General features: G+C 44.7%; 1 protein-coding gene across 5 annotated transcripts in view; it reads right to left on the bottom strand.

Annotated features, from left to right (window-relative positions):
• Myzap (myocardial zonula adherens protein) overlaps nt 1-19,951 on the bottom strand; it is a 90,836-nt gene extending 70,885 nt beyond the window's left edge. For 2 of the 5 annotated variants that reach the window (XM_074066052.1, XM_074066056.1), the window contains exons 1-2: nt 19,751-19,951; nt 7,578-7,670 (exon numbers count right to left, since the gene is read on the bottom strand). In XM_074066052.1, coding sequence (XP_073922153.1) covers nt 7,578-7,670; nt 19,751-19,825 — 168 coding nt within the window. In that variant the 5' untranslated portion in view covers nt 19,826-19,951. Of the gene's footprint in view, nt 1-7,577; nt 7,671-15,916; nt 16,208-18,539; nt 18,729-19,750 lie in introns of those variants that run through there. The other 3 variants (XM_074066053.1, XM_074066054.1, XM_074066055.1) reach the window with 3 other exon arrangements.
• Nucleotides 19,952-27,224: the final 7,273 nt, after the last annotated feature.

Below are 27,224 nucleotides of genomic sequence, written 5' to 3'. Positions count from 1 at the left end.
ACTAGCAATTTTAATTCTAATGTTCAACAATTTGAAAACATAATCCATATTTATCAAGTTCTCCATATAAAATTTGTGCCTATGAACCAATCAGCATTTCTTCTCCCATATTATTACGTTTAATATGCAAATAAAAGCACGTAGCAAATTCATCTGCGTTGTTCATACAATTCAAAGTGATTATATGACACATAGAAACTTGTGATGGGTTGAATTATGTCCCCTCAAAAATGATATGGTGGAGTCTTAACCCCCATTACCTAAAAATTTGACCTTATTTGGAGAGAGGGTCAAGTTAAAATGAGGTCGTTAGGAGTATACCCTAATCTACTATTACTATTACCTGCATCCTTATAAAAAAAAAAAAGTGGGGGAGGGATACAGACACACACAGAGGGAGAACATGTGCCATGTGAAGACCGAAGCCATGTGGCCACAAGCCAAGGATCACCAAGAGCCACCAGAAGCTGGAGGAGGCAAGAATTCTCCCCTAGAGCCTCGTGGGGGAATGTGGTCCTGCTGTACTTGACCCCACACTCCTAACCTTCAGAACTGTGTGAGAATAAATTTCGGTTGTTCAAGTCATGGAGTTTTAGTGCTTTGTTATGGCAGCCCTTTGATGCCAACCTCAAATTCAGTCACCACAAACAACAGTTTTCCTTAAGCGTCTAATCTGTGCAAGCAGGAAGAAAGACTCTGGAGAGAGAGAACAGAAAGATACTGCCTCAGTGCTCAGTGTGTCTACACTAAGCAAATGTTATTCTTACAGGCAAATTTTCCAAAAATGTGTATCCATACATATGTGGCATTCTCAGCAGCTGATGGCTAGGTGCCAATCAAGAGGGACAGCAGTTTAGAGCCTGGAGTTGGGGGAGGGCAGTCACCAAGGCACAGGGCAGTCAGGGAAGGTCTCAGCCAGGAAGCAAGCCTTCAGTTGAACCTTAAGGGACAGGGACACCTGCATAAACTGAGAGTCGGCTGGAAAGAGACTGCAGGCACAGGCAAGGACCTTAGCAGGGGTTCTGAGAAGGGGGAGATACCATGTGTACAGGAGGTAATAAGTGAGCCTGGGGGAGGGAGAGAGAGAGACAGAGAAAAGTTATTGGGTTGGTTTTGGTAGGATGAGCTCGGGACAAATGGGTTGCATGGGAACTGGCTCACATGTCCCACCAGTGACTTCATACTAGAACAGAATCACAATCTTTCAACATTTATCATGCATTATTTATTATTAGCCATTCTACCCAAGAGGAGGGATATCACCAACGTCTTCTACCCTCTATCCTCATTCGCCATTTTATTGCCTCTCTACCCACCTCACAGACCAGACACTATGGTGGGTACTTTGGCCACATTGACTCAGTTACTCTTTGTAGCATGGCCAGGACTGAATCTCTCATGTGGGCTATTTGAGAAGGAAAGTTCTAGTAAAAGAAATTAATTATCTCAGAGAACGAGGGGCCAGGCCTAACCAAAAAGAGATTGAGCTCTGGAGGAAATGAGGGGAGAGGGGCAGACGGAATCTGCTTGGCATAGGGGTAGTCAGACTCCAGGAATAGAGAATCAGGTCCAAGTGCCTGCCTCTACCATTCCCTCTCTCCCTCCTCTAACCACTACCACCTCCTCTTATTCCCCATAATGTCCCAAACCCCACGTCTAAGATGACTCCACTAGGATTCCTGGAATTGCATGAGAGCCAGCCTGGCTCTGAGGGAAACACACCAGATGAATGAATGTAAGAAAAGACCCTTGTTCTCACCAGCAATCAGGACATACACTGTCACGTGCAGATGGTCTTCTAAATGTGTGTGCCTATGTCCCCTTCAAAATTCCAGTGTTGCCTAGAACTTTCTGGAAACTGTTCACATAAATGATTCAGATTTCATATTTTTTAATGCTGAAATAAGGCAATATACACCAATTAAAAATATCAGCATTCTGGTATGCAGAAATAACATTGAAAACCAGCAGAGTCACCACTGGGGCAGGGCCCAGAGAGCAGAGTGTGGGGTGGGATCCTCCAAGAGAGGCCAGCTCCCAGCTGGGCAAGGGTGAGTCCTCTGCGTTGGCGTCTGTGCAAAGAGGAGATGGGGGTTGGGTGATGGTGGAGGGATGCTCAGATTTACGAAGGATGGAATGACATCAAAAGAATGCAGATACCATAGAAATACTGCACATTTATGTTTATTACAGCACTATTCACAATAGCAAAGTTATCAGCCTAGGTGCCCATCAAGGACAGATGAATGGATTTTTTTTAAATGTGGCACACATAAAGAAATTATACCATTTGCAGGAAAATGAATGGAACTAGTGAGATAAACCAGACTCAGAAAACAAATTTCACATTTTCTCTCATATGCAAAATCTAGAGTTTAAAAAACAAAGACATGAAAGTAGAAGGGGAACTATTTGGAAAAAGGAAGGGAACCAAGGGTCAGGGAGAGACTTCAGATGTGATAGAGGTAATGATCAAACATGTATGAATTTTAAAATTATAAACATGTAGAAAATATCATGATAAGCCAGGCACCAGTGGCTCATGCTTGTAATCTGAGCTACCTGGGAGGCTGAAATCAGGAGGATTACAATTTGAGGCCAGCTCAGGCAAAAAAAGTTCACAAGACCCCATTTCGACTAATAACTGGACATGGGGTATGTGCCTGTCATCCCAAGCTACAAAGGAGGCTGAGATCAGGCCAGCCAGGGCAAAAATAGTTTGTGAGACCCCATCTCAGTGGAAAAAAGCTGGCTGTGGTACTACATGCCTGCCATCCCCACTACAATGGGAAACATTGTAGTTTTCCAGGCTGCGGTCTGGGCTGGCCTGGGCAAAAAGTGATACTTTATCTCCAAAAATAACCAGCACCAAAAGAGTTAGAGTCTCAAGCAATAGAGTACCTACTTCCTAAGTGCAAAGCCCTGAGTTCAAACACAAGTACAGAAAGAGAGGAAGGGAAGAGGAAGGGAGGGAAGGACAGAGGGAGGGAAAAGGGAGGGATGAGGAAGCTGTGTGTCTGGGACTCATCTGTGACCTGCAGAAAGCAGTCGCAGGCAGATGAGATCTCCTAAAGAGGACTAAGAGGGAAAGGCAGGAGGTTCCTGCCTCAGGAGGAGACAGCTTCTCAAAATGCACTCCATGCTTCCAGAGTGCCATAAACAGCACTGAGTCTGTTGTAATGGCCTCCAGCAGCCTCGAAACGTGCCTTCATGCAGCTGGATAAAATGTATCCTCTGCAGCACCACTGTATCATGAGGAACTCCTCTCCCATGACCTGAGAACCAAACAGAAGATACAAGAGCATCTATGTGTTGCCTGTCACACCATGGCATCCGGGTTGCTCCAAATACACTAAGTATCTTTTGTGACAGAGTCAAAGAATAAGGGTCAACCTGCCCTGGGCCAACTGCAGCTCTAAGAAGGCACTTCATAGGCATCAATCAGGCCATTTAGACCTTTCTACTCAGATCCCAGCTAGCGCCAATCCGTTCACACCACAAATCCCCCTTCAAAGGAACAAAAGTCATCTGACCAGCTGACCAGGAAGGGTCATCCAGAGTGCTTGGTACCTTGCAATTTTGTGGGCTCCAGGGAGGGGCAGACCCCTTGGAACCACATCAGAAGAAGTGGTCCCTCCAGGAAACCCTGGCCAGTGTGTGGACTCTGGCTCCCAGTGACTCAAGCCCAGGAACCCGGCCAGGGCCTGGTGATGAAATCACCCAGAACCACCTCACATTTAGCACCAGAAACTTCAAGTGCTGCCACCACCCAAGGACTTCAGTCCAAGCAACAGCCAGCTCCACCTTCCTCCTCTCTACCCTGGTTATTCTACAGTGAGTCACCAGCGTGTTGCAGACAGGCACTAAGACTTCTCACTTGGTGCCCCCAGTGCAAGAGACATCACGGTGCATATGCTACCCCAGAGGTTCCTGTCCTGTGCCTTGGAGTTCCCAAGCATCTGCAGTAGGATGTCTGGGTTGGAAGGGGAAAGGGACACTGGGAGGACTCTAGGCCCATCAGGGCCACTCACTTCTGCTTGGTTTATACATGAGTGTTCAGTATAAAACATGTTGATTTAAAAAAATATATATCCTGTTGCTTTAACCAGTTTGAAAAGGCACCATTCACCACAAACTGGCAAAATGATGCACAACTTTGTTATCAACCCTGCTTGACATAGCTAAACGCACAAGCCTCTTTCCTTGGGAACTCTTCATTCTTCAACAGTGACAGCCCCTCTAGGGCATCTACCCCTGTTTCAGTGCTCAGAAACCCTGTATGAACATCTCCCCAGGCATGCAGCTGGGGCCTAACTCCAACAGTCTAAACCCCCTATTCCATGTGGGCACAGCCACCAAGGGCCCTCTCCTGTTACTCACTCCAACTTGGGCCTCCTCCTCAAAAAGTCTTCTAACCAGCCCATGTGACATCATCAAAGGGACATCAGAAAAGGGACAAAAAGGGAGGGGAGAAAAGAGAGAAGGGGATGTCCCCTCAGCAACAGAGAGCCCCACTCAATCCTGGTCATCCCAAGGGGCCAGCAGCTGAAGCCTGACCATTCCCACTCTCTGTATGACCATGAACTCAACCCCACACTTTTTCTTTTGTGAATATCCAAAGCCATGGAGAAAATGAATGAGTTATCAACTATATAACCAGAGTACCAGTATCACAAGTACGAAAATTAATGCTTATCCAATTATTCCTAAAATGTACCTCACATTCCAAACTGTATAATTACACCAACACATCATTTATAAATTTTTTGACCCAATATCTAATCAAGGTCCACTCATTACATTTCATATTAGTCTCTCTTATCTACAACAACAACAGATGCTTATATTTTAAAAAATAACATTGACTTCATGGAGGGGGTTCGAGTCTGCTGTTTTATAGATTGTCCCACATTTTGGATCTATTTCCTTATTATTAACCCAGTTGGACAAGCTTGGCATGACTATTACACAGGTAATAATGTGTACTTCTTAATCACATCACTTCAGAAATGATGTAACAGAGGGCTGACCCCTGTTGGATTGTCTGATTGAAATGTTGGCTGCTGAGTTGCCCCTCTGTAAGGTACATCATCCCTTTAGAATCAGTAAGTCCTCTGTTGAGGTGATACTTTGAGACCATGTGAATACCCTATTCCACAGTTACTTTTCACCAAGTAGTTCTTACATCCTTGGATGAGCCTACCTGAGAAGGGCCAAATTAAGATTTTCTAAATTAATTAGCAGGTGTTCTATAAAAAGTCCTTCTTCGTATGTTCTCCCTCATATGTGGACATTAGATCAAGGGCAAACACAACAAGGGGATTGGACTATGAGCACATGATAAAAGCGAGAGCACACAAGGGAGGGGTGAGGATAGGTAAGACACCTAAAAAACTAGCTAGCATTTGTTGCCCTTAACGCAGAGAAACTAAAGCAGATACCTTAAAGCAACTGAGGCCAATAGGAAAAGGGGACCAGGAACTAGAGAAAAGGTTAGATCAAAAAGAATTAACCTAGAAGGTAACACCCACGCACAGTAAATCAATGTGAGTCAATGCCCTGTATAGCTATCCTTATCTCAACCAGCAAAACCCCTTGTTCCTTCCTATTATTGCTTATACTCTCTCTACAACAAAATTAGAGATAAGGGCAAAATAGTTTCTGCTGGGTATTGAGGGGGGGAGCGGGAGGGGGTGGAGTGGGTGGTAAGGGAGGGGGTGGGGGCAGGGGGGAGAAATGAACCAAGCCTTGTATGCACATATGAATAATAAAAGAAAAATGAAAAAAAAAAAGTCCTTCTTTTCCCCTCCTTCCCCTCTGATTATCACTACAGTCATGGATTTTTTAATTATTATTATTCAATGCATTATAACCCACTACAGACTGAGTATCCCATATCCAAAATCCTTGGGACCAGAGGCATTTTGGATGTTGGAGTTGTTTGGATTTGCAAATATTTGCATAGTTTACCAGTTAAACAATCCTAATCCAAAAATTCAAAATCTGAAATGCTCCAAAATTGAAAGCATTCTGAGTATCACATCAGTACTCAAATACTTTTGGATTTCAGAGAATTTGGGATTTCAGATTTTCCAATTAGGGCTGCCCAACCTGTCCTGTCATTATTCTTTTTTGATGCTCAAATTGCTCCCATTTGAACCCAATGGAACCCTTTCAAATTAGCTCCTCAGTCCTGTACTATGACCTCACTGGTCTTTGAGTGCTACCTTGCTTTGCAGCTCCAGGTATGCCAGGCTCACCTTGTCCTTTCCCGGCTCCTACCTGGAAGCAGCCATTTTTCCAGACTCATCCTCTCTTTGTAAGCAAATAGGCAAGTTTACATTCTCACACTTCTCTAGTGATACCTTCATTTTCTTCCCTACTTCCATTCCCTGTCGTTCATCATTTGCATCAGCACTGGTAGCTCTTTGTCCTTGGTAGAAAGTGGGGAGGAGAAGGGTTTTAAAGGAGGGAAGGCGAGGCGGAGACCAGCAGTAAACTTAGGGACATGATCAACCACTTACCAGACAATAGGAAGCCTCCTTTCTCTAGATCACTACATTATTGGGTAACTCCAAATCAAGACATGTATTTTGTTTTATTGTATATTCACATAAAATATACGCACAAGAAAAAATATATTCTAATTCCTGGCACTCCTACCCCCTTACTCTTACTTTGTCTCTTACTTTGTCTCTGTAGATGTTTACCTCCTAAACTCTATAAAATGTAAGTAATTACTTTGTTTATCTTCATTCTCACTCTACTAGAAAGTAAGTTCTGTGGGTGACAGGTGCTTTAAGTGTACTACTTTGTTCAGTACTAGACTCCTAGTGTGTGGAACTCAGTAGGTGCCCCATTATTGCTTGTGCACGAGTAAAATGGCCTGGCTGGAAGCATAGGTCTAGAGGTAAGTTAGACTGCCCATTTATTCTTCAAGCCTGCACTTAATGTCACCTAATGCCATGTAGCCAGCCAGTACCTTCTCTGTGTTCCCAGAGCCCTTTCTACACTGCTAGATCAGAACACTTAAAATACCACATCACCATTGTTTATTCATATGTCTGTCTACCTGAAAAGGTGTGAGCTCCTCCAAGTAAGGACAAGGTCGTGCCTATCTGCATGGGCCCAGCGCTAGGCACAGCAGCTGGTATACAAATGTTTGCCAACTCCTCTGCATCTAGCCAAGAACATACTCTTTCCCCATGCCACAGTGGGCTGCCGGGCTTTTCTCGGGGCCTGCACCAGGCTGCCAGCCAGCTACTCCCAGATGCCCAGAGAGGCTCCGGCCCAAGTCTGCTCACAAAGGGCCCTTTGACTCAATCGCACAGGTTATTTCTGGAAAAACCACCTTCCCTGCCACAGCAACTGTCACCAAGGCCAGTGTCCCTACAGCTCTGAAGTAACAGTGCCACAGTGCTCCCCAAGAAGCAAGAGCAAGGACACAAAGCTGGTAGAGCCAGCTGGGGAGAGCAGAGGGCTGACGTGCAGCTGAGAGCAGCCTGTTGAGGGCAGCGGAAAATAGCAGGTTAGAGTCCAAAAGCAGGCCTCAGGGCCATGCCTCAGAGTTGGCTCACCTGCTCTTTTCTCTCAATCTTCTTTTCAGTTTGCCCAGAAACTGGACTCTCGGGCTCAGGAGGCATGGTCAGCCGTAGTCTGCAGACATTTGCCTGGGAAGAGGTAGAGAGGACAGGCCAGTTAGAGCCAGTGTTCGGGGCAGAAACAGTCAAGTAAAGTTGGGCTTCTCAGCCTGTTTCCCCATGTGGCAGTGGGGGTCACTGTACAGATCACATAGGAATCAATGAGAGTAAAACCAGCGTTTGCCTGACTGTTTTAGGAACCCATCAGCCTGCTGCTCAAAACAATAACTTCAGAGATTTCACTTTTTTATGGTTCAGGTTTCACAAGTATAGGCCAAAATGCAGCCAAAGAGATAGAAGCCAAAATATACACACACTGGTTATCTCTCAATCACAATATTTTAGGTGCTGGGGTAGAAAAGTACTTTCTACTTGACCATATATTTAAATTTCTATAATAAATATGTATTTGCATAATCACAACTGTTTAAGGTCTGTTTATCCATGTTCACATTCATCATTCACAACAGACAAGGTAGAAGCAACTCAAATGTCCAACATCAGCCATAAACACAACGTGGATAGTAGGCTAGGTGAAAGCCAGTCATGAAGGACAGACACTATGTGATTCTACTTACACAAGGTGCCTGAAGCTATCCGATACATAGAGACAAAGAGCAGAACAGCGGCTGCCAAGAGCTAAGGAGGTGGGAAATGGATGAAAACAGTTCTGAGGACAGAGGGTGGTAATGGTTGCACACCATTGTAACGCACTTAAACCACTAAACTGTATGCTTAAAAACTGGTAAGATGGCAAATTTAATGTTTTGAGTATTGTATTAAAAAACAACAAAACCAAAGCTGCCCCTATTTACTGAAAGTTAAGACAGCTGATGGGGGAAGGGAGGATAAAGGAGAATGATAGAGGAGATGAATTCAACTATGATATACTGTAAGAACCTGTGTAAATGTCACAATGTACCTCCAGTATAACAATAAAATTTTTTAAAAGATTATTTTTAGAATGACAGCTGAAAGGCATGGGAGGCTAAGATAAAACATCTGACTGCTTAGGTGGCTATGTAAGTGAATATTTGGCACTAATCACCGAGAGTCTCATGTCAATTTTTAAAAGCTGACAACAAAGTTCACTGAAATAAAGTCTCCTCAGTGATTTTTTTAAAGTCTAGGGTGGGGATATAGCTAAGTGGTAGAATTCTTGAGGCCCTGCGTTCAATCCTCAGCACTGAAAAAATAAAACCAAACCAAAAAACAGTCTAAATTACACTATTTCTCTTAAAGTAAAAAAACCATTAAATCATTCAGTGAGTGAAGCTGCAACTTACTCCATCTGTCGATGTTCTGTTGGCAAGGGGGCCCTAAGCACAGTTCGTTTCCCTGCCCAGTAGCCATAACCTGTAGCATGAACAGTACAACAGCAACAGCAGCTAGCTAGGATTGCCACTTATGCATGCTAGCCACCTTCCAGGTATTCACGTAATCCTCACCCTGACCCTATGGGAATAGGTCCTCTTACCAGCCCTATTTTGAGCTGAGGAAGTTGGGTGTCTTGGGGTGTGGGGGGGTCCATGGCTAGGAAATGGAAGAGCTGAGATTTGAACCTACACAGTCTCCAGAGCCTGTGCTCTGAACCCTCATACTCATTGCCCACCATACACCTGAAATGCCTGCCATATGGGCTCAGCTCCTGGGAGCACCAATTGTCCCCTGTAACGTGTTGAACTGTGTCCCCCCTAAAATTCATGTTAAGTCCCAACACTCAGTATCTCAAATATGCTCTTATTTAGACATAGGGTCTTTACAGAGGAAATAAGTAAAAATGAGATTATAAGAGTGGCCCTAATTCCAAATGACTGGTCCTTTTAAAAGTGGGAAATGTGGAGACTGACACACAGACAGGGAGAATGCCTCATGAACACTAAGATGCTTATTTATAACCCAGAAGAGAGGCCTAGAACAAATCACCCCTTACAACCCTGAGATGGAACCAACCCTGCAAATACCTTGACTTTGGACTTCTAGCCCCATAACTGTCAAACAATAAATTTCAATGGTTTAAGCCACTGAATTTGTGGTACTTTTTATGACAGCCCTTGCAAGCTAACCCCTTCCCCCAACCTTATTAGCAGGGTCACAGATCTGCATTGGTCTATAGGTAGCCTCTGAGCAAAACTACCCCACAACATAGAAGCCCAAGATTGAATGGAATTGCAAGAGACCTTTTAGGTCCAATTTACCCTTCTAAGAAGAACTGTGGTTATCATTTTCCATGAATAGGTGAGACAGTCCAAATTCAGGATCCATGTTAACACTTCAGGATCCATGTTAACACTTCCACATAGGCCAATGCCTCCAGCAAGGCATCCATTATGCTGCTGGGTACTGATATGTGGTCTTCAGAATTTCCATCTGAATAGCCCAGGGTTGTCCTTGAAAACCAGCAGAATTCCCCTTTCTAGACAGTCCTACTTGTTGGGAGCCATGAGCCGCAATCTGACAAGGTTGTTGTAGCTTAGCAGCATTCCAACAAGGTCAGAATCTGCAAGGTGCACCATGTCTCTATCACAGTGGGAAGGAACACTAAATGGTTTCCCTGGACTGAAAAGAAGTTTATACTGAGTCAAGGACACTGGCAGTAAGAATGCAGGGTGGCCGAAACAGAAAGGTTGTAACTAGGTCAGAGTCTTTTTGATGTTTAAGTCTCTTCCTCTTTTGTATAAAGCTTGCTGGGAAAAATTAAACATTTGCCAGTTGGTCATCAGCCTTCTGGCCCTCTCGATGTGTGTCTTGTCTGTTCATTCCTTCCCTGAGCCCTTTCGGGTCAAGGACCTCTGCGATCCCAGCACCTACTGTCCCCTGAGAATCATTACTTATGCACTAAATAACCCCAATTCTTTAAAATCAACCCCATGGCTTGATTTCAAGACCCTCTCCATCTTTGCTTTCTTCTGGGAAAACTTCATTCCACATGACCTCAGGGTCAGAGATAGCCTGATACCAAGGGCTATCTTTGCCTCTAATGGGGCCAACTTTGCAAACAACCTTCAAAGCTCACTGGCAGACTTTGGCCAAAAGAAAGCAAGCCATTCTACCAGGGGGCTCTCTCTTCTGACAAGCAACAGCACTGATGGAAATCTGGGGATGGCCTCCAGAGAAACACAATCCTCTGATTTCAGGCCACTTAGACTGGCTGAAACCAGTCTGGAATTTGCACAAACATCAAAGTATAACTCACACCAGGAAGGCAATCCAAACAGGTGATATTCACCATCCTCCCCAAGAGGCTGGGTCTAGTGCATGGCATAATTTTGCAGAGAAAAGAAGTTACTTTTCTCCTGGGCCATACCTCATACACACAGGCATGTGCATACACACATATACATGCACCTGCATGCATGCACACACACTACACGCTTCAAGATCTACCAGCTTTGACTATGGGCAAGTTATTTACTCTCTTTAAATCTCAAGGGTAAAATGAGATCAAAGGAAGGTGTCCAGAACATAGTAAGCCACTTGTCTTCCCAGCTCTGCTTTCCATGAAAATAATTCAGTCAATGGATTTGGGACATTAGCATGGTAAGTAATGGCTTTTCATTATTACTTTTATTTTTAATTTTTTGGCAGTACTGGGGATGGAAGGCAGGGCAAGTGGCAAATGCTCTACCCCTGAGTTGCATCCCTAACCCAAGTGACACCTTCTCATTGGCTGATGATCCTAGTGGGTAATCCCTAGTGGCCATAATTTTCAGAAAGGGGTCCTAGGAGTATAGTCACCAAAAAATGAGATGCTCCCTACCCACCCTGTTGAGCCAATTCTTCACCTGCCCTCACAGAACTTTGAGATTCTTCAATATGTTCCCTACAATGTGAAGGCACATCTTATACAGCAAACTCCATACTGAGCCATGTGTACCCTGGGTATACAAAGCCAAAGGGCAGATACAGTGCATAAAAAAAAATGAACCTGTAAGATAAAACATCTGGCTTCAAAGCTATTTGGCAGTTGCAACAGGTGCTTGAGGCTGCACCCCAGGGCCCTGTCTTCAGTGATGGCTCTTGTCAGTAAAGATGCTTTGATGGAAACGTTAATGAGCACAGCTATTATTTAATAAATGCTGATCAACTGATGTCTGACCAACCATACAGAAGCAATTTAACCCTGGCATGGCACAGAATTGCACAGTAAATTTCCTAATAAGATGGCCAAATGTATTGTCCAGGGCGGGGGGCAGGGGTAGGGAGAAAAGTTACAGAGCAAACTGTTAAGAATAATTTAACTTTTTTCAAAATTTGTTTTGGCAGTATGGGGTTTGAACTCAGGACCTTTCTCTTGCTAGGCAGTGCACGCTACTATTTGAGCCACGCCTGCAGCCTTTTTCTTTTTAAACACATCTAGCTAATCTGTTAGATTTAGAGAGAAAAAGACCTTCCTTAAGGAAATACAACCAACTCTTGATTCTTTTCTCTCTGAAAAATGGGATTTATGTGTTGCTTACAGCTGTTTCAAGTTAGTTTTAAAGTAATAGTAGTAGTAATGGCAATAATAAAGATTGAAAGAGAATGTGTCAGAGAGCGAGCATGGCATCCTTCAGAACAGCTTCAGAAGCAGCAAAGAGAACATTCTAGAGGTCTAGAAGGTGTTCTAAATTCCCAACAGAAATACTGTGTAAAGGAGCCCCTGAAGCCACCCTTAGGTTGACAGGGCACAGTCCACTTCCCTCTACTCATTTGCTCTGTGGGAAACTTCTGTGCAAGATCAAGGCATGTGGCTTATCTCAGCATTTTATGATGCGATCACCATGGCTTCTAGAAACTCAAACATACAATTCCCAGAGCTTCCCTAGGCCAAGCAGTACTGACAGGCAGGTAGCATGCTTTATTACCAGAGATTCCCTCTGCAACTGACTCAGTTCTGAACAAAGTGCAGAACTGCATCTTATTCACCCTGAACACCACTGCCATTGGACCTGCTGTCCCTGAACTTCACAGTCCATTCCAGTGGATCAAATCAGGAAGCTGGACACAGTGTATTTCATTACTTGGTCACTGAGCACCCTCTACTTACAAAACTCTTTAAGGGATATGAGGGTCCTATGTTGCTCCTGCTGTGCTGGCAGCAGCAAATCTAGAAATACCCTCCAACAAGGAAACCAAGAACAACAGCTGGCATACCCATTACAAGGTAGTGAGAGGCAGGCTAGGTTAGTGGTTAAACATGGGGGAACTGCACTTCCTGGGCTGCAGCATTAGTTCTGACACATAGTAGCTATGAAACTTTAGAAAGCTACTTTAAACCTCAATGCTTCTGTTACCTTCATTGTAAAATAGAGCTAATAATACTATACCCTCTTAGGAGTATTGTATGGGTTAAATTAGCTAATACATTTTATAAATGGTCTTTATTATCATGGGAATAAAGATTGGAGAATCCCAATCTTAATTGGATTTGGAAATATATGGGAAAGAAGACTAATAGAAATGATACTTGAGCTGGGTATAAAAGAACAGAGAGGATTTTTCAGGTCAGTGAGATCTGCAGACTCTATCATCACCATGAGGACAGACATCTATTGAAGCAAGGTCTTCCAGGTCTGCTAAAGGCACCACTATTGGCATGTTCAGAGAATAAGTGGCCTGTAACCTGAGCTACCTGAGCTGGCAGAGGAGAAGAAAAAAGGGGTAGGGGTGAAACTCACAATCCGCAAGTACCTGATACAGAAGTACAAGCTTCTCTATCAGAAGACAAAAGGTGGGGGGAGGGGCTGGTGGAGTGGCTCAAGTGGTAGAGTGCCTGCCTAACAAGCACAATTTAAACCCCAGTACCCATTCCCCCACCCCAAAAAAGAAGACAAGGGGAGCCATTCAAATCTTTGGATTGAGAAACTAACATTCAAATGTGAGTTCATGTCAAAAATTCAGCTGATAGTAATTGGGTACCTCCTATACTCCCAGCACTACAGACTGGAAGGAAGGGTAAATGCAGGAGAGTGGGGGGAGATCCAGCAAGGTTTGTGCCCATAAGGGCTTTTATACCCCTTATTGCACTTATCATGGTATCAACACATAATGGATACTTGCTCAATGAATGTTGGTTGGGTTTTATTTTGTTTTGTTTTTGTTGGAGGTGTTTGACTAAACACAGGAGACTATACTTGAAACTCCCCAGAGATTCTTCTACTTTCTTTAAACCAACCCTCCTGGGAGAGATGGCAAGGGAGGGGCAGATAGCATTCAGGCCTCCTTCACATGAAAAAGCACAACCAAGCCCTTGTTTGCAACTCAGACACCTGAGGAGCTCAGTAGGTCCTCTGAAGCCCTATTTCTGACCCCTTTTGTGGAGACAGACATCTGTCATCTAGAGGTACTCTGGGGATCCATGTTCCATTGTACCCTCAACTTGTAGTACCTGGGCTCACCCAAGAAAAGAAATCTATCTCAAATAAGAAGGGATGAGAAGATGACCCAGGGAGGTGATAGGCTATTGCTAACTAGTTCACAAAGATGAATTTCCCTAAGGAAGTTAGCCACATGCATTTACACTTCTCTCAGGTCTGGTCCACTCTGACTGTGAGTCCCTGCCCAGCTTCCCCTAACAACAGAAGCTGTGGCCTCTGTGGGTGTGGCTGGGGACCCACTTCCCTCTCCCTGCTCAGCACAGGTATCTGGTCTCTGGAATCTGGAGACCAGGCCACATGGGAAATGGAGCATGTTCCATCTAGATTACTCCTCTCAGGACTGCTGTGACCCAGAACTTCTAACTTGATTATCAGGGTGAAGCAAACTTTTTCTGTAAAGGGTCAGAAGGGAACTAATCAGATTTTGCATGCTGCTGTAAAAAAAACATAACCACCCTTAGCTCAGAGGCATACAAAACAGGCCAGGGCCATATTTAGTTCACAGGCACTTGCCTGCCTCCTTCATCTACCTACTTATACTTTTTGGTGGCAGGCCAAGAGCCCTCTTTCCTGTGTCAGGGCTACCTCCACACAAAATTCATCAACAGGAAGGAGTGGCCTCTCCTACCTGTTTTCTCTGGCTCACTTATGTACCAGGCACACAATGTGCCTAAAACTGCAAGATCTGGAGAGAAAACACAGTTCGGTAAACACAGAAACATCAGCATGTCTGAGCAGAATTCTGACTCGTCAGCCCTGCCCCTGTCACCACCTTGCCCTCCATCTTACAAGGCCCAAGGGACTATCCCAGGAGTTTCTGCATTTCCAAGAAAGCTGTAAGACAGGAACAATGCTTAAAGAACTATTCTCATCCTCGGCTGCACTCAAAGTCATCTGGGTAGATTCCCGAAAAACATGGATGCCATTCCTTGCTTTCATGTTCTCACTGAATTGTTTCGGAGGAGGTCTGGGCATAGCAATTTTAAGTTTCCTGGTGGAACCAGGTTGAGAACCAGTGACGTAAACAAAGGAATGAGACACCACAGTGCAACAAGATGAGGCAACTAGAATATTTGGAGGCCTTCCTAGAAATGTCACATTCCTCACCTGGGCTAGCACGAATTCCTCACTTATCACTTGCTTCCTGCCCAGGTGGGTCAGAGCTGTTGGGCTGGCTCTATCCCAAGGCTTCTCTTCCTATGTTTCTGTTTGCCAACTAGATATTGAGTGTGGCTTCTTTAGGACCCCGGGGAGACGCCTCCTTTTAAGCACCCATTCTACCCAGGCCTGTGGAGAGAGGGCCCCTACCTTCTCCTCAGGTAGCTGATCATAGCTGATTCACAAAATGGGGGTTGAAGGGTGCACGAGCCATGGGAGGAAAACTCAGGGCAGATTTCCTGGAAGAGATGGCCCTCATCAGAGAAAAGAGAGGAATAGCATTGGAAGCTTGGGAAATAGCAAATAATTTTGGAGTATCTGGGAAGAGTATGCTTGAGAATGGAGGACAGAAAGCCAGACCAGAGGGCCTGGATATTACACTGAAGAGTTTGAACTTCTTCCTCATAATAACAAGGAGGCTCCTGAAGCAGAGGAGATAGGTGACTGGATTTTGCATTTTAGAAAGATAACACTACTCTACCATCAAGAATGAATTAGAGCCTGCAGTCTGGCCAAGTGTGGTGGTGCAGGCCTGCAATCTCAGCTACTCAGGAGAGGGAGGTAGCAGAACTGTAGTCCAGGGTCTCTGGGGCAAAACTGTAAGACCAGATCTGAGAAACAAACTAAAACAAGTGGACTGGGAGCATGGCTCAAGTGGCAGAGCACTTGCCTAGCAAACAGAAAGCTCTGAGTTCAATCCCATGTACTGAAAAAACAAAAAGTTAGCAGTGCAATTGACATTTAAGAAATATCACTCACCTGAAGAGGGAAAGAGGCAAACACCACTGTATTACCCTCCTGAGTATTGGGAAAGTACAGGAATCATTTTAAGACCATAATGCAGGTAATCACTGACAGCATCTCAGGCTGAAGCATTTCAACATGCTATCTAGTTAGTCAGTCCTGGACCTAAGGCTCCTTAATCTCAACTAGATTTGAAAGCGTCTCCCAAGTGACCAGAAGCTTGACTGCAACACCAGCCTGGTTCAAGTCTCTTAGATGTAGATGCACAGTCTAGAGAAACTTCAACAGGGACTTCATATGCAGGCCTTCTGCTGTATCCTGAAGACAGGGAGCACAGGTCAGAATTACATTCTATACCTTGCAGAACAACTGCATATCTCCATAAATATGGATTTATCTCCACAAATCAGGTTTGCTTAAGAGTTCTAATTCCATTCTTCCTACATTGAACACAGCAAGATGGAAGAATAAAAGCCCAGAAGTTGGGAATCTTTTTTTGAACTTAGAACTGTCATATTTTTGTGACGGGGACTTTCTGGCTAAGCCCTGAGAATACCACAGTTCTACAACCTCACAGCTTGGCCTGCCAAGGGCTGAATCTAGAGGACTCCAGTGAGGAACCAGCCAGTTTTCAGGATGCAAAGAACACACCTTCCCTCCCTCGGTAGATGCTAGACCCAGCTTCTTTCCCCCACATGCCGAGATCCCACAACACGCTGTAGGACGGTGTAGAGTTTAGGTACACAGATACCTCTGTCTACTGGAAAAAGTGAGGTAAAAACCTGTCTGACCCATTCACAGGCCAGCTAAGGGAAATTCCTTTTTTTGAGCCATTAGACAGAAATGGAACATCGGTGAGTAGGGAGTGATGGCTGGCAGGCCAATAGCAGTTTTTAACAAAGGAAGCCTTTGCAAACTCAAAATCCAGTCACCTGTCGCCCCTGCTTCAGAAGCCTCCTCAGTGCTACAAACAATCCTTGTTTGGCCTTGTTTGGGTTTAATTATTACGGCCACTGAGAAGCTACAACACTAGCAACACCAGCCAGCAGTCCTCTTTATCAACAGAGCAAGCACTGGAGAAAAGCCTTGACAAGCCTAGCGCCTCACACCAACTTAACCCAACAGCTTAGCCAAAAGAACAGGGCTGTAGGAGGCCACACATACCATGTGCCCCCAGCAAACAACCTGGCCAGACAACTGACCATTCATGTCAAAGACTCATGCAACAGGATTAATGTTGGATTACAAAATTGTCTTCAAAATCATGAAGTAATGTCAATATTTTTTAAAATGTCCCCCACCTCCTGTTCCCCAAGGTCATCACTCTGGCTGTGCTTATTCTTCAATTTATCTTCCTGCTGTTGCCATAGATAAAATTATTTTTAGTGTACAACTGGTTTGTAGGCAGATTTTTTTTTTAATTTCACAACTGCTGGTGGTTGACATCCATAAACGCCTCTCAGTTTTATCAACTAACAGAAATTACTCTCCCCACCTGTTTCCCACCCCCACCCCACCCCCAGTGATTTCAGATAAGAAGGAAACACAGCTGTAGGTTGCAGTCACTGAACAAAGGATAAGTGGTGACAGTCTGGTTGGCTGCACTGCCCTATAGGGCTGACTCAAAGAACTCCCTGCTCAGTATCACCTGTCACCACCATTTCTGGTTGGCTTGCATCTCTAGACCAACACAGCCTAGTTTTCCCCACAGTCACTTATTTGGTAAATAATTTGGATGAAATAGATGCTTTCTTTTAATAGCTAATGAGTGCCTGTTCAAGACAATCACTTGTCCACCATCAGGGAGACATGAGACAATGATACAATGATTATTTGTTTCATCTACAATTGTATTTTCAAGGCATCCTTGGAAATTCTTATTTTTCTAAAAAGATAAAAAATAAGTGTTTTGTCCCAAAGCAGGCCCAACATGCATTGCCATACAGTATATGCTAAATATTCCATTTGGACAAATGATAGTTTCTCTTTTTGGTATCAAGAATATCAATACAATTCCTACATATGCTGTAAGATTAAGTACAACATTACCTGTCGTGAGAGGCCTCCCTCAGTTGCCCCAGGAAGAGCCATGCCTCTTTACTTCACAGAACTTTGGAAACACTCTATAACAATTACTGATTTATATAGTGGCAGTTTCTGATGCATAGACTGGACCCCAGTGTCCAGCCCTACACCACACAGAAGGAGACCTATAAATGTCCAATTAGCCAATTCATCAGTCAGTGAACCATAGCTTCCCTCACACGTCCCTGAAACACACACACACACACACACACAGAGAGCAACAACGATGTTTGCAAATCACAGGCAAAGTTGAGAACCATAAAGATAGGGAAAATCTTAGGACTTTTAGATACCTTCTTTCCAGAACAAGTACCTGTGCAGTCTGATTCAGAGCCCCGAGTCCTCCAGTCCAAAATATTTACCAAGTCACATCCAAAGACGAAGCATTCTCAATAGGGTTTTACAGTGGGCCAGACACCAAAGCACTTATAACTAAAGGCATATTCAAAAGCAAATATTCGAGAAAAATCTTCAAAAATGTTATCAAGTATACTAATCACATTTGTATCTACTCACACTATCACACCTGCCACCCCAGCCAGACCCCTCCTACCTCAGGTAGGGAACTGTACCCCCAGCTCAGGGCTATCTTTACAGTTACCATTCTTTGTTGAGCAAAATTTCATTCCAGTCACCAAAAATCTCCATAGAAAAAGGTCAGCTATCCATCTTGGGCTAAGACTAGACTTGTGATTGCAAATAGACTTGCACCTGAGGTGGATCCTGCTTTATGAAGTTAATTATTAATCAACCAGAGTTCTGTTGACCTTAAGAGTCTGGTATACACACAACACACAAATACACACACCCAGAACCCATCACTTGGCCCACACCCAAGAATATGATACACCTTTCTCCTACAGCTAAAGAAAGCAAGCTTATAAGGTTGAGATATGTAAAAGCAAATAATCATGTCTACAAGTCTAGCAGACAGACAGGAGTACCAAATGCACTTTTGGTTTGGATTTAATCACCTGTTTAGCTAAACCTTGCAGAAAGATGATTACAGAAGTCTCAAACACAGAAAAGAGGTGCCAGATGGTAAGTATTAAATCTCATAATAAAGGAAGAACTAACAAAACTACAGACCAAGCCCTCTAACAGTGTGCTCTGAGGCCTTGATCTTGGAAGACACTCCTAGCAATTCTTTCACAAAGCATCTGGAGAGGTGAGAAAAGATGCCACAAAGACTGCAGAGAAACAGGCTTCAACAGTGATGCCCCAGGGCTTTCAGGACCACCTCTGTTGCCACAGTGCTAATGTTGAAATCAGAAAGAAGATACTGGCTTGCATAAACTAAAGCCCCACACAACCGGGCTTCCCCAGTGGCTGGCCAGCCCCTGACCTCTGGTTTGCAAATAGGCACCAGTGTTGGTACTCCAGAATCAGTATTATTCTAACACCAGTGGACACGGGGTCACTTTTCTTTAAGCAATGGAAGAAAGTTTGGATTTTAAATACATTCATTACTTGTGAATCTCGGTAGGGTCTGAACAAGGTCTCCTTTACTTTTTAAACGGGTGCCACCAATAATCTTGGCTTGGCAGGAAACACGAAGGAGAGGAAAGTTCTGGGAATTCCAGACAGTCCCCTCTTTCAGCTGGTGGGGCGCCCATTTGGGGTCGAGAGGGAAGGTCAAGGCCCAAGTTGGGACAAGTTGGGAAAGTTGAGCCCAGGGTTGGGTGTCGGCGCCTCATCCCCAGTTCTCTCCAGAGGGGCAGCCAGGATGGGGGAACAGCGGCGGGTCTCTCCCCAGTTACTCACCCTCCTGCTGGGCGCCCCGGGCTCCCTGGCCCCCCCGCCCGAGAGCAGGGTGACCGTGGACGTGGAGCGCAGCATCCCGCAGCGGCTGTCGGTAGTGGGCTGGGCACCCGCGCTCCTTTGGGGCAGAAAAAGCGTGCGGGGCGCGGCCAGAGCGGGGGTGGCACCGGCCACTTGTAGCTCCAAATTCAGCTCCGCTGGAACCAAAGTGGGACGGCCGGAGGGGCGGGGCGGAGGCGGGGGCGGGGCCGGAGGGGCGGGGCGGGGGCGGGAGCGGGGCCGAAGCGCTCTAGCCCGACCTGTCCTGCTGCATTTTCTCCCCAGCGTGCAGACCCGGCCAAAGTTGAGTGCTATCTTCTCCCTTGGCACTGTGCCCTCCCAAGTCAGTCCCCGGGAAGAAGGAGCCCTGGACACATCCAGGCTCGCTCTGTCGCCTACCCGTTTGGCCTCATGACCTGTTGCTGACCATTGCACCCCCACACCAGGCTGCGGCCAACAGTCTTTGCCACACCCAGGGATCACTGGGATCACTCCGGGGACCCTCATCCTATGTCATTCAGATTTATTGGGTACCTATCACATGTCCCTCCTAGCAAGCAACACAATTGACTGACCCCTGTCTTCATGGGTTTTGCATTCTGATGTGTCCTCCTACCCACCCCGAGAGATGACAAGTGTCTGTGCTATGGAGACGAGGAGATGCCGTGTACTATGAGAGTGTGCAAACGGCCTTAGGAGCCAGACAAGGGTTCCCCGAGGAAGCGACTAACCTAAGACCAGACATGCAAGTAGGAGTTAGCCAGACTGAAGATTGTCCCTCACACCTGTTCATATTTATTCAAGGATACTGTGCGCCCAGCTGACAGCACTTTGACGCATTACATCAGTTCACTTGAAGGTAGGAACCTTTCTTACTCTGTATCCCCATTTTGCAAATTGACTCGGGAAGTAATTGAGTAACAGTAGGCGCCCCACTGGCTGCTGAATGGGAGTAACTGAGAACCTCCCAATCCAACCCGAGGGCTTTGCCTGTGCTCTCTGCTGCCCCCTAGCACTGGAGGAGGCAATTGCAGTCCAAGAGAAGGGGCATGTGTAAAGATGGAGGGAAGCAATGAGTTTTTAAGAACTGTAAATTATCACAGCACAAGGGGCATGGTGGAGAAGCAGGAAAGGGAGCTGGAGCCAAGTCATGAGGAAGCTGATGAGCTTACTTTGGCCTTTATCTTCAGGACAGAGTCTTTTGGAGCCTGGGAAGACACCATATCTCCACCCATCCTTCAAAGCCCAGGCAAAACACTGCCTCCCACCAAGCTCTCCAGGACTCCCTGCCCTGAGCACTTATGCTCCTGAACCTGGCTCTCTGGGATCAAATCTTCTGCTAGAGTTGTCTGTGTGTGCGCCTATCCCTGACCCTCTCTGAATGCCCAGTGTGACCAAGCAGAATGCCCAAAGATCCTGTGAAACTCGCTCATTTCGCAGGAGGAAATAGTGACCAATAAAAGTGATTTTCCCAAAATCACACAACCTGTCCTTTTCCATCGTCATCTGATGTTCTTTGCCCTCCTAGCCACAGCTGGTCCTGTGGTGTAAGTGCTTTATATTCATTTCTCATCCACTTCGCACAATGACCCCACCAGGTGGATACTGTTACCATTCCCATTTTGCAGGTGAGAAAACTAAGGCCAGGCACATTGATTCAATTGGTGAATAGCTGTGACTAGAGGTCTAGTTTTCCAACTCCAGACCCACTGATTTTTTACTACACTACTTCCTTCCTCCTGCCATCCACTTACTTCTTCTAAAAAGAGATTCATGGGAAGTTTCTTTCCATTCTTCTACAAAAATTAGAGTTTTGTAGGACTAAAAGCTGGGTCTGCCTTTTAATAAGCAGTGGTCAAAACGTGGCTGTTGACACATTGGCATGAACACTTCAGTAGAAAGAGGCTAGTAATACGTGTCGTTCTTGTTATTCATGCCCTAAGAGGAAAGGAAGTGGGCTATTTCTCAGTCAAATAACCTGGCATCAGCAATTTTTTTTCTAGCATGGTGACCACTCCAGTGACTACCCAAGATGGAGTTGACATTGAAAGAAATATTTCCTCCATCCACCCAAGTCTTTTTTGTGTTGTTAATGCTTTTCTTTATAGTTCATTACAAAAGCAGCAGATTGCTGACCAGCTTGTGAGCTTTGAGTAAAACAAGATCTTGTTAACATCTCATTCTGTCCAATACCAGAACACATCACAACCATGTGGTAAACATTCAGTAAATGTAGAATGAGTGAAGACATGACGTTACACAGCAACACAGAAACTAAGGTTCTTGCCAACCCAGGATTGTCCCACCCAGGGCAGTTCCCAACACTGGCTGTCACCAAGGGCTATCAGGATGCCAGGCTCAGGCTTATGGCATCCCCCTCCCTACCTGGCCAATAATGAGAAGCTGAAGGTGCAAAGAATTACAAGAGAGGAGAGTAAGGAGCCCCCAGAAAGCAGAAAAGGAGAAGAAAGAGGGAAAAGGGGGAGACAAGTAGGCCTGAGGAATCAATGGGAAGGTGGATCTAGAATGGAGGAGGAAATAGAAAAAAATGAAGTCGTGGTCATGGGTTTCTGCAAACAGTTCTGGAAGACTATACAAATGAAATATTGGCTCTTTCCAAAAATAATAATAATAATAATAATAATAAAAGGCTGAGAGCTCCAGCTCAAACCAGAAGCCCCCAGAGTCCTCCAGTCTACAGAAGGGAGAGTGGCAAAGAGAGCAGAAGTGAGAGGGACAGGTCAGGGGTCTGGGTGGGGATGGTCACTGTGCTCCCTGTCAACATGCCTGGTCCATATCAGGCCCACCATGAACACCGGTGGTAGAGAACTGCCGTTGTCTTGGCTGAAGGGTACAAAACTGTCTTAGCTGCCACTCTTTCCTGTCTACAGGAATAGCCACCTATGCCTAAGAGCTGTCCTAAATGTCCCTGCTAAAGCACAGCTGTGCAGAAAATTCCAGATTCCTGTGTATATGCCCTTCCCTTTCTGAAAATCAATTACTGAATTGTACCTCCTTCTCTCATCCCAAATCCTAGAATTCTCTTTCACACCCTCCAGACTTCTGCTTCCTGAATCGTCTTTGTTGTTTTTTGCTGAACCCTATCCATATGCTTACCGGCATCATTAGCCGAGGGGCTTATGATGGGACCCTTTCTCCAGCCAAGTCCTGAGCAGCAAAGACTACTGTCCTGGTAGAAATAATCAGGAATTGAACCATTTACTGGATTGTGAACACAAAATAGACAACCCTAAACCATGGCAGGCCTCCTGATATTTTGTGCCCTCTTATATCTCCAAAGCTTTTTCTTCCTCTTCCATTCAACTGTGACAACATCCCAAAGTCCTGGCATATTCTCCAACTCTGAATGCCACAGAGACCAAATGTTCACAATGGGAAGAGGACACATTTCCAACCCAAGCGCAAGCGTGTTGAATTACAAAGTCCCTTTGGATAAGAAACACCCTGTATTAATAGGCCTCTAAGAGACAGAGAACAGGGATCAGTGATAAAGAAGTCAGACGGAGAGGAAGCCAATCCCCTGGCCAAGTCACCCAGATCCACAGCATTTGTAAGCTGTCTAGACACAGGGACTCGACCTGATGTTGACCGCCCCAATTGATACAAGTTCATTGAAGTAATTCTGCCATCCCACCAGCTGAGCCAGTGAACAAATGAGCAGCTGGCAGAGTAATAATAAGCCATTTCACTAAGCAAATATGTCCCAAGCATCTACTGTGTGCTAGGCACTGGGGATGCAGAGACAGGTAAGACAGCCCTGTCTAGGATTTCACAATCAAATCAAGAAAAGAGACGTGCACCGAGGAAGCTAATGTTTAATGTGTTGATGCATTAGAAGCTTTTTGAACACATAATTAGGAGGAAGGTACTCTTATGTCCCCTATTTTGCAGATGAGGAAATTGAGTCACAGGGAGGTGAAGACAGTTTTCCATGGTACCAATACTAGTAAGTGGTGGCACTAAGATTCAACCTGAGGCAAAATGGCTGCAGATTCTATGAACTTGGCAATTTGCCTCATATTCTGGGATAAGGGCCAGATTTGAGGCAAGTCTGTGTCCACTGAGAGAGGCAGAGCAGAAGCTGCTACAGAAGACAGGAAAGGCTTCCTGGGAAGGTGGCCCAGGGGCTGCCCTGAAGAATGAGGAGGAAAAGGCAAAAGCATTTCAGATGGAGGAGCCAGAGGAAACAGTGGGGTCAAAGGGTCTGGGAAATGCACAGTAGTCAATTTAACTTGAATTTCAGGGCAGAGGAAATGGCCACAGACAAAGTATGGTATGGTTAGATGACAAAGGGCCTCAAATCCAGTTAGACTTCACTGCAGGTGATGAGTTATTAGAACTTTGTCGTACGACCAAGTTTGCATTAAGAAAGATGGTGGGCAGCAGAGAGCTCTGTGGACAGAAGGCAGAGGCTGCAGGGTGAGCCCATTGATTGGGGTGTTCTGAGATAGTGTTGATATGACATAAAGAAGTGCTGAACCAGGAGAGTCATTGGCAGTAGAAAGGAAAGGACTGGATGGATTCAAAAGACAAAAAATCGACAAAACCTAGTGGTCAGCCAAAATCTATAGAATTTTTGTCAACTATAAGTCACCCTAGTGAACGTCAACTTTTTCAGCCCCAGTGGTATGCATTAAACACAAAGGAGCAGATCCCAAATCCTAGAGGGAATCAGCCTGACTTTTCTAAGTAGCTACTACTATAGGTTTGTAGTAGAAAAATCTTACATGCAGAGGTGGAAATTCTGTGTTATTTGTTTTCTCAGAAAAACATCCTGGTGGCTGTCTTTAAGAGGTAAGAGTCTTCACCCAGTGTCAAAGATATAACACCAGATGGTGGTGGCTCATGCTTGTAATCCTAGCTACTTGGGAGGCTAAGATAGGGAAGATTGCCATTCAAGGCTGGTCAAAAAGATCAAGAGACCCCATCTCAATCAATAGTTGGGTACAGTGGTGTACTTGTCATTCCAAGTTATAGGGAGGCTGAGATAAGGAGGATGATGGTTCCAAATAGTTTGCAAGATTCCATCTCAGTTGAAGAAAGCTGGGTGTGTGGCACATATCTGTCATCCCAGCAAGTGCAGAAAGTATAAAATAAGAGGATTGTAGTCCAGCTTGGCCTGGGCAAAAAGCCAGACCCTCTCTCCAAAATAACCAGGGCAAAAAATGCTGTAGGCATGACTCAAGTGGAAGAGTACCAGCCTCACATATATGAAGCCCTAGGTTCAAACCCCAGAACTGCAAAAAAATTTTTTTAATTTAAAAAAAAAACAGGAGTGTGATAGGTGAGAAATGCTAAAGGAACTGAGGCCTTTCCGAGCAGGGAAGCACAAAGAGCATCTCTTTTTAGTCCTGTTCTTCTTTAAATAATTCAGGAGCTGTGCCCTGAAAGCTACTGAACTGGTGACAGTCGGTAAATCCCATTTGAATGAATTAATGTGTGAGTCATACCTGTAGTTTAATCTATACCAAAAAATGAAGTAGCTAATCTATGAAGGGGAATTTTTGCATTTTAAAAATAGAACGCCCTGAGATGCTGATGAGTGCTTATTTATGTAGAACATCTGCTGTCTGGGAGTGCTATGGCCCTCATCTCAGGTCGCTTCCTCCAGAAGCAGACTCTGAGCCAAGGACTCATATATAGGTAGTTTTAATTAAGGAGCTGCTCCCAGGAGACACCAGGAAGGGAGTGGAGAGTGCAGGAAGGGGAAGAAGTGAGCAAGGTGAAGCTTAGGTGAAGTTCCAAAATCCATCTGATTCCATGGGCAACTCTGGAGTTTAAGTGGCACCTCAGAGCTAATCCTGCCTCCAGACAAAAGACTGCAGTGGTTTATACTTTAGTCGGTCATCAACTCAGGTTCCTGGGGTTAGGAGTGAGTGTGAGGAAGGAATATGAACTCCCAGATGCTGTAGCACTCCAGGGGAAGGAAACTGCATGCCCACAGAAAAACTGTCTGAAGGTCACAAGTATAGACAATCAGCATGAAAGGACACAAAAGTGGGGGTACAGACACCCAGAGCTGGCAAAAAAGAGATAAGGAGATTTGAACAGATACTGTGTGCACAATATCTATACATGAATCTGGATATAAATGTAGATACCAGTGGGTATACACTATATCACTACTTAGTAAAATCTCCAGAACAACAATCACCATAAACCACTGTATAGCTTACAGAGTCTGCTAGAAAATTATGGATATAGACAGTCCAAAAGAATCCAAAAGGCCAGGTGTAGTGGTGCCTATCTGTAATTCCTGCTACTCAGGAGGCAGAAACAGAAGTATCTCAGTTTGAGGCCAGGCTGGGCAAAAAGTGAGAAGAGGCAGGAATAAAAAAAAACAAAAAAAAGAGAGAGGAGAGACTGGAGCAAGAAGCAAAAGCTGATGAGATGACATCTGGCAAAAATAAATCTATGGGCAAAAATTTGGGGTTCACAGTCAATAATAGCACATCTAGAACGTGGGAGACCCAGCTCAGCAGCATCAAAATAGGAACAGTCAGCTCAAGATTGGGACTTGAGCCCACCGCAGATGACACCAGTGTTGCTGTAACTGAAGAAATGCCACCCCTTGAAGGAGATGATGACACATCACTAGTGGAGGAAGTAAACTAAGCTCCAGAAGAACCACTTGTACACGTGTTCAGTCCTTTACCTTCATTCATCTGGGTTTTTTGTTCTTATTTTTTTTAACATTTTAAGTCTGTATGGCATGATAATTACTTAATGGGAAGATAAGATTTCTTTCTACTTTTAAGTAATACTGGGATACTTTTAGGCAGTAAGGCAGAGCTAGTAATGCTTTTAGTTTCCCTTGGTTCACTTTAAACAAGTCAAGATAACATTTGTTATAAGATGTGTTAACTTTGTGATCTCAAGTGTTTAGTTATTAAACCAGATTCCTTAGACCAAATCTTTTGTCACTGAGTACCCTGACATTTAAAAAGAAAATTTTTGTTAAAATATGCTTTGAGTTTCATCTTGTAGAATACACTTTGTAAATTTTCTGTCCCTTGTAGTTCTGCATGTACTTGTCCTAGAAAAATGAGTATGTGAAAATGAAACAACTCGATGGAAGGGACTCTCCACAGGGTTTGTTTTCCAAAGATAAGTACTGTTTAGAGAAACAAAACTTCCTATGTATGTTGTAAACCCTTACTTCAACAAGGCTTGTGTATGGGAATGTAGTGCCCAAGTCAAGTTCTGCTTTAAGAGGGAACAAATACAGATGGGTGAGAAGTGGAAAAAGAAAAGATACCTGGGGCACTCAACTTGAGATACCTGGACACTCAGTGCGGCCAGTGGCTACAGAGAAGCCACCTTCTGTGATGTAGAACATACCATCTAATTTCAAGTGGGATTCAGGGGAAGGAACTTTCTGGAAACAGAAAACCAAGGGTTCCTACCATGTGGTGCT

Source organism: Castor canadensis, chromosome 2 (genome assembly GCF_047511655.1).
Source record: "Castor canadensis chromosome 2, mCasCan1.hap1v2, whole genome shotgun sequence".
Lineage (NCBI taxonomy): Eukaryota > Metazoa > Chordata > Mammalia > Rodentia > Castoridae > Castor > Castor canadensis.
This window is presented reverse-complemented; position numbering and strand designations above follow the sequence as displayed.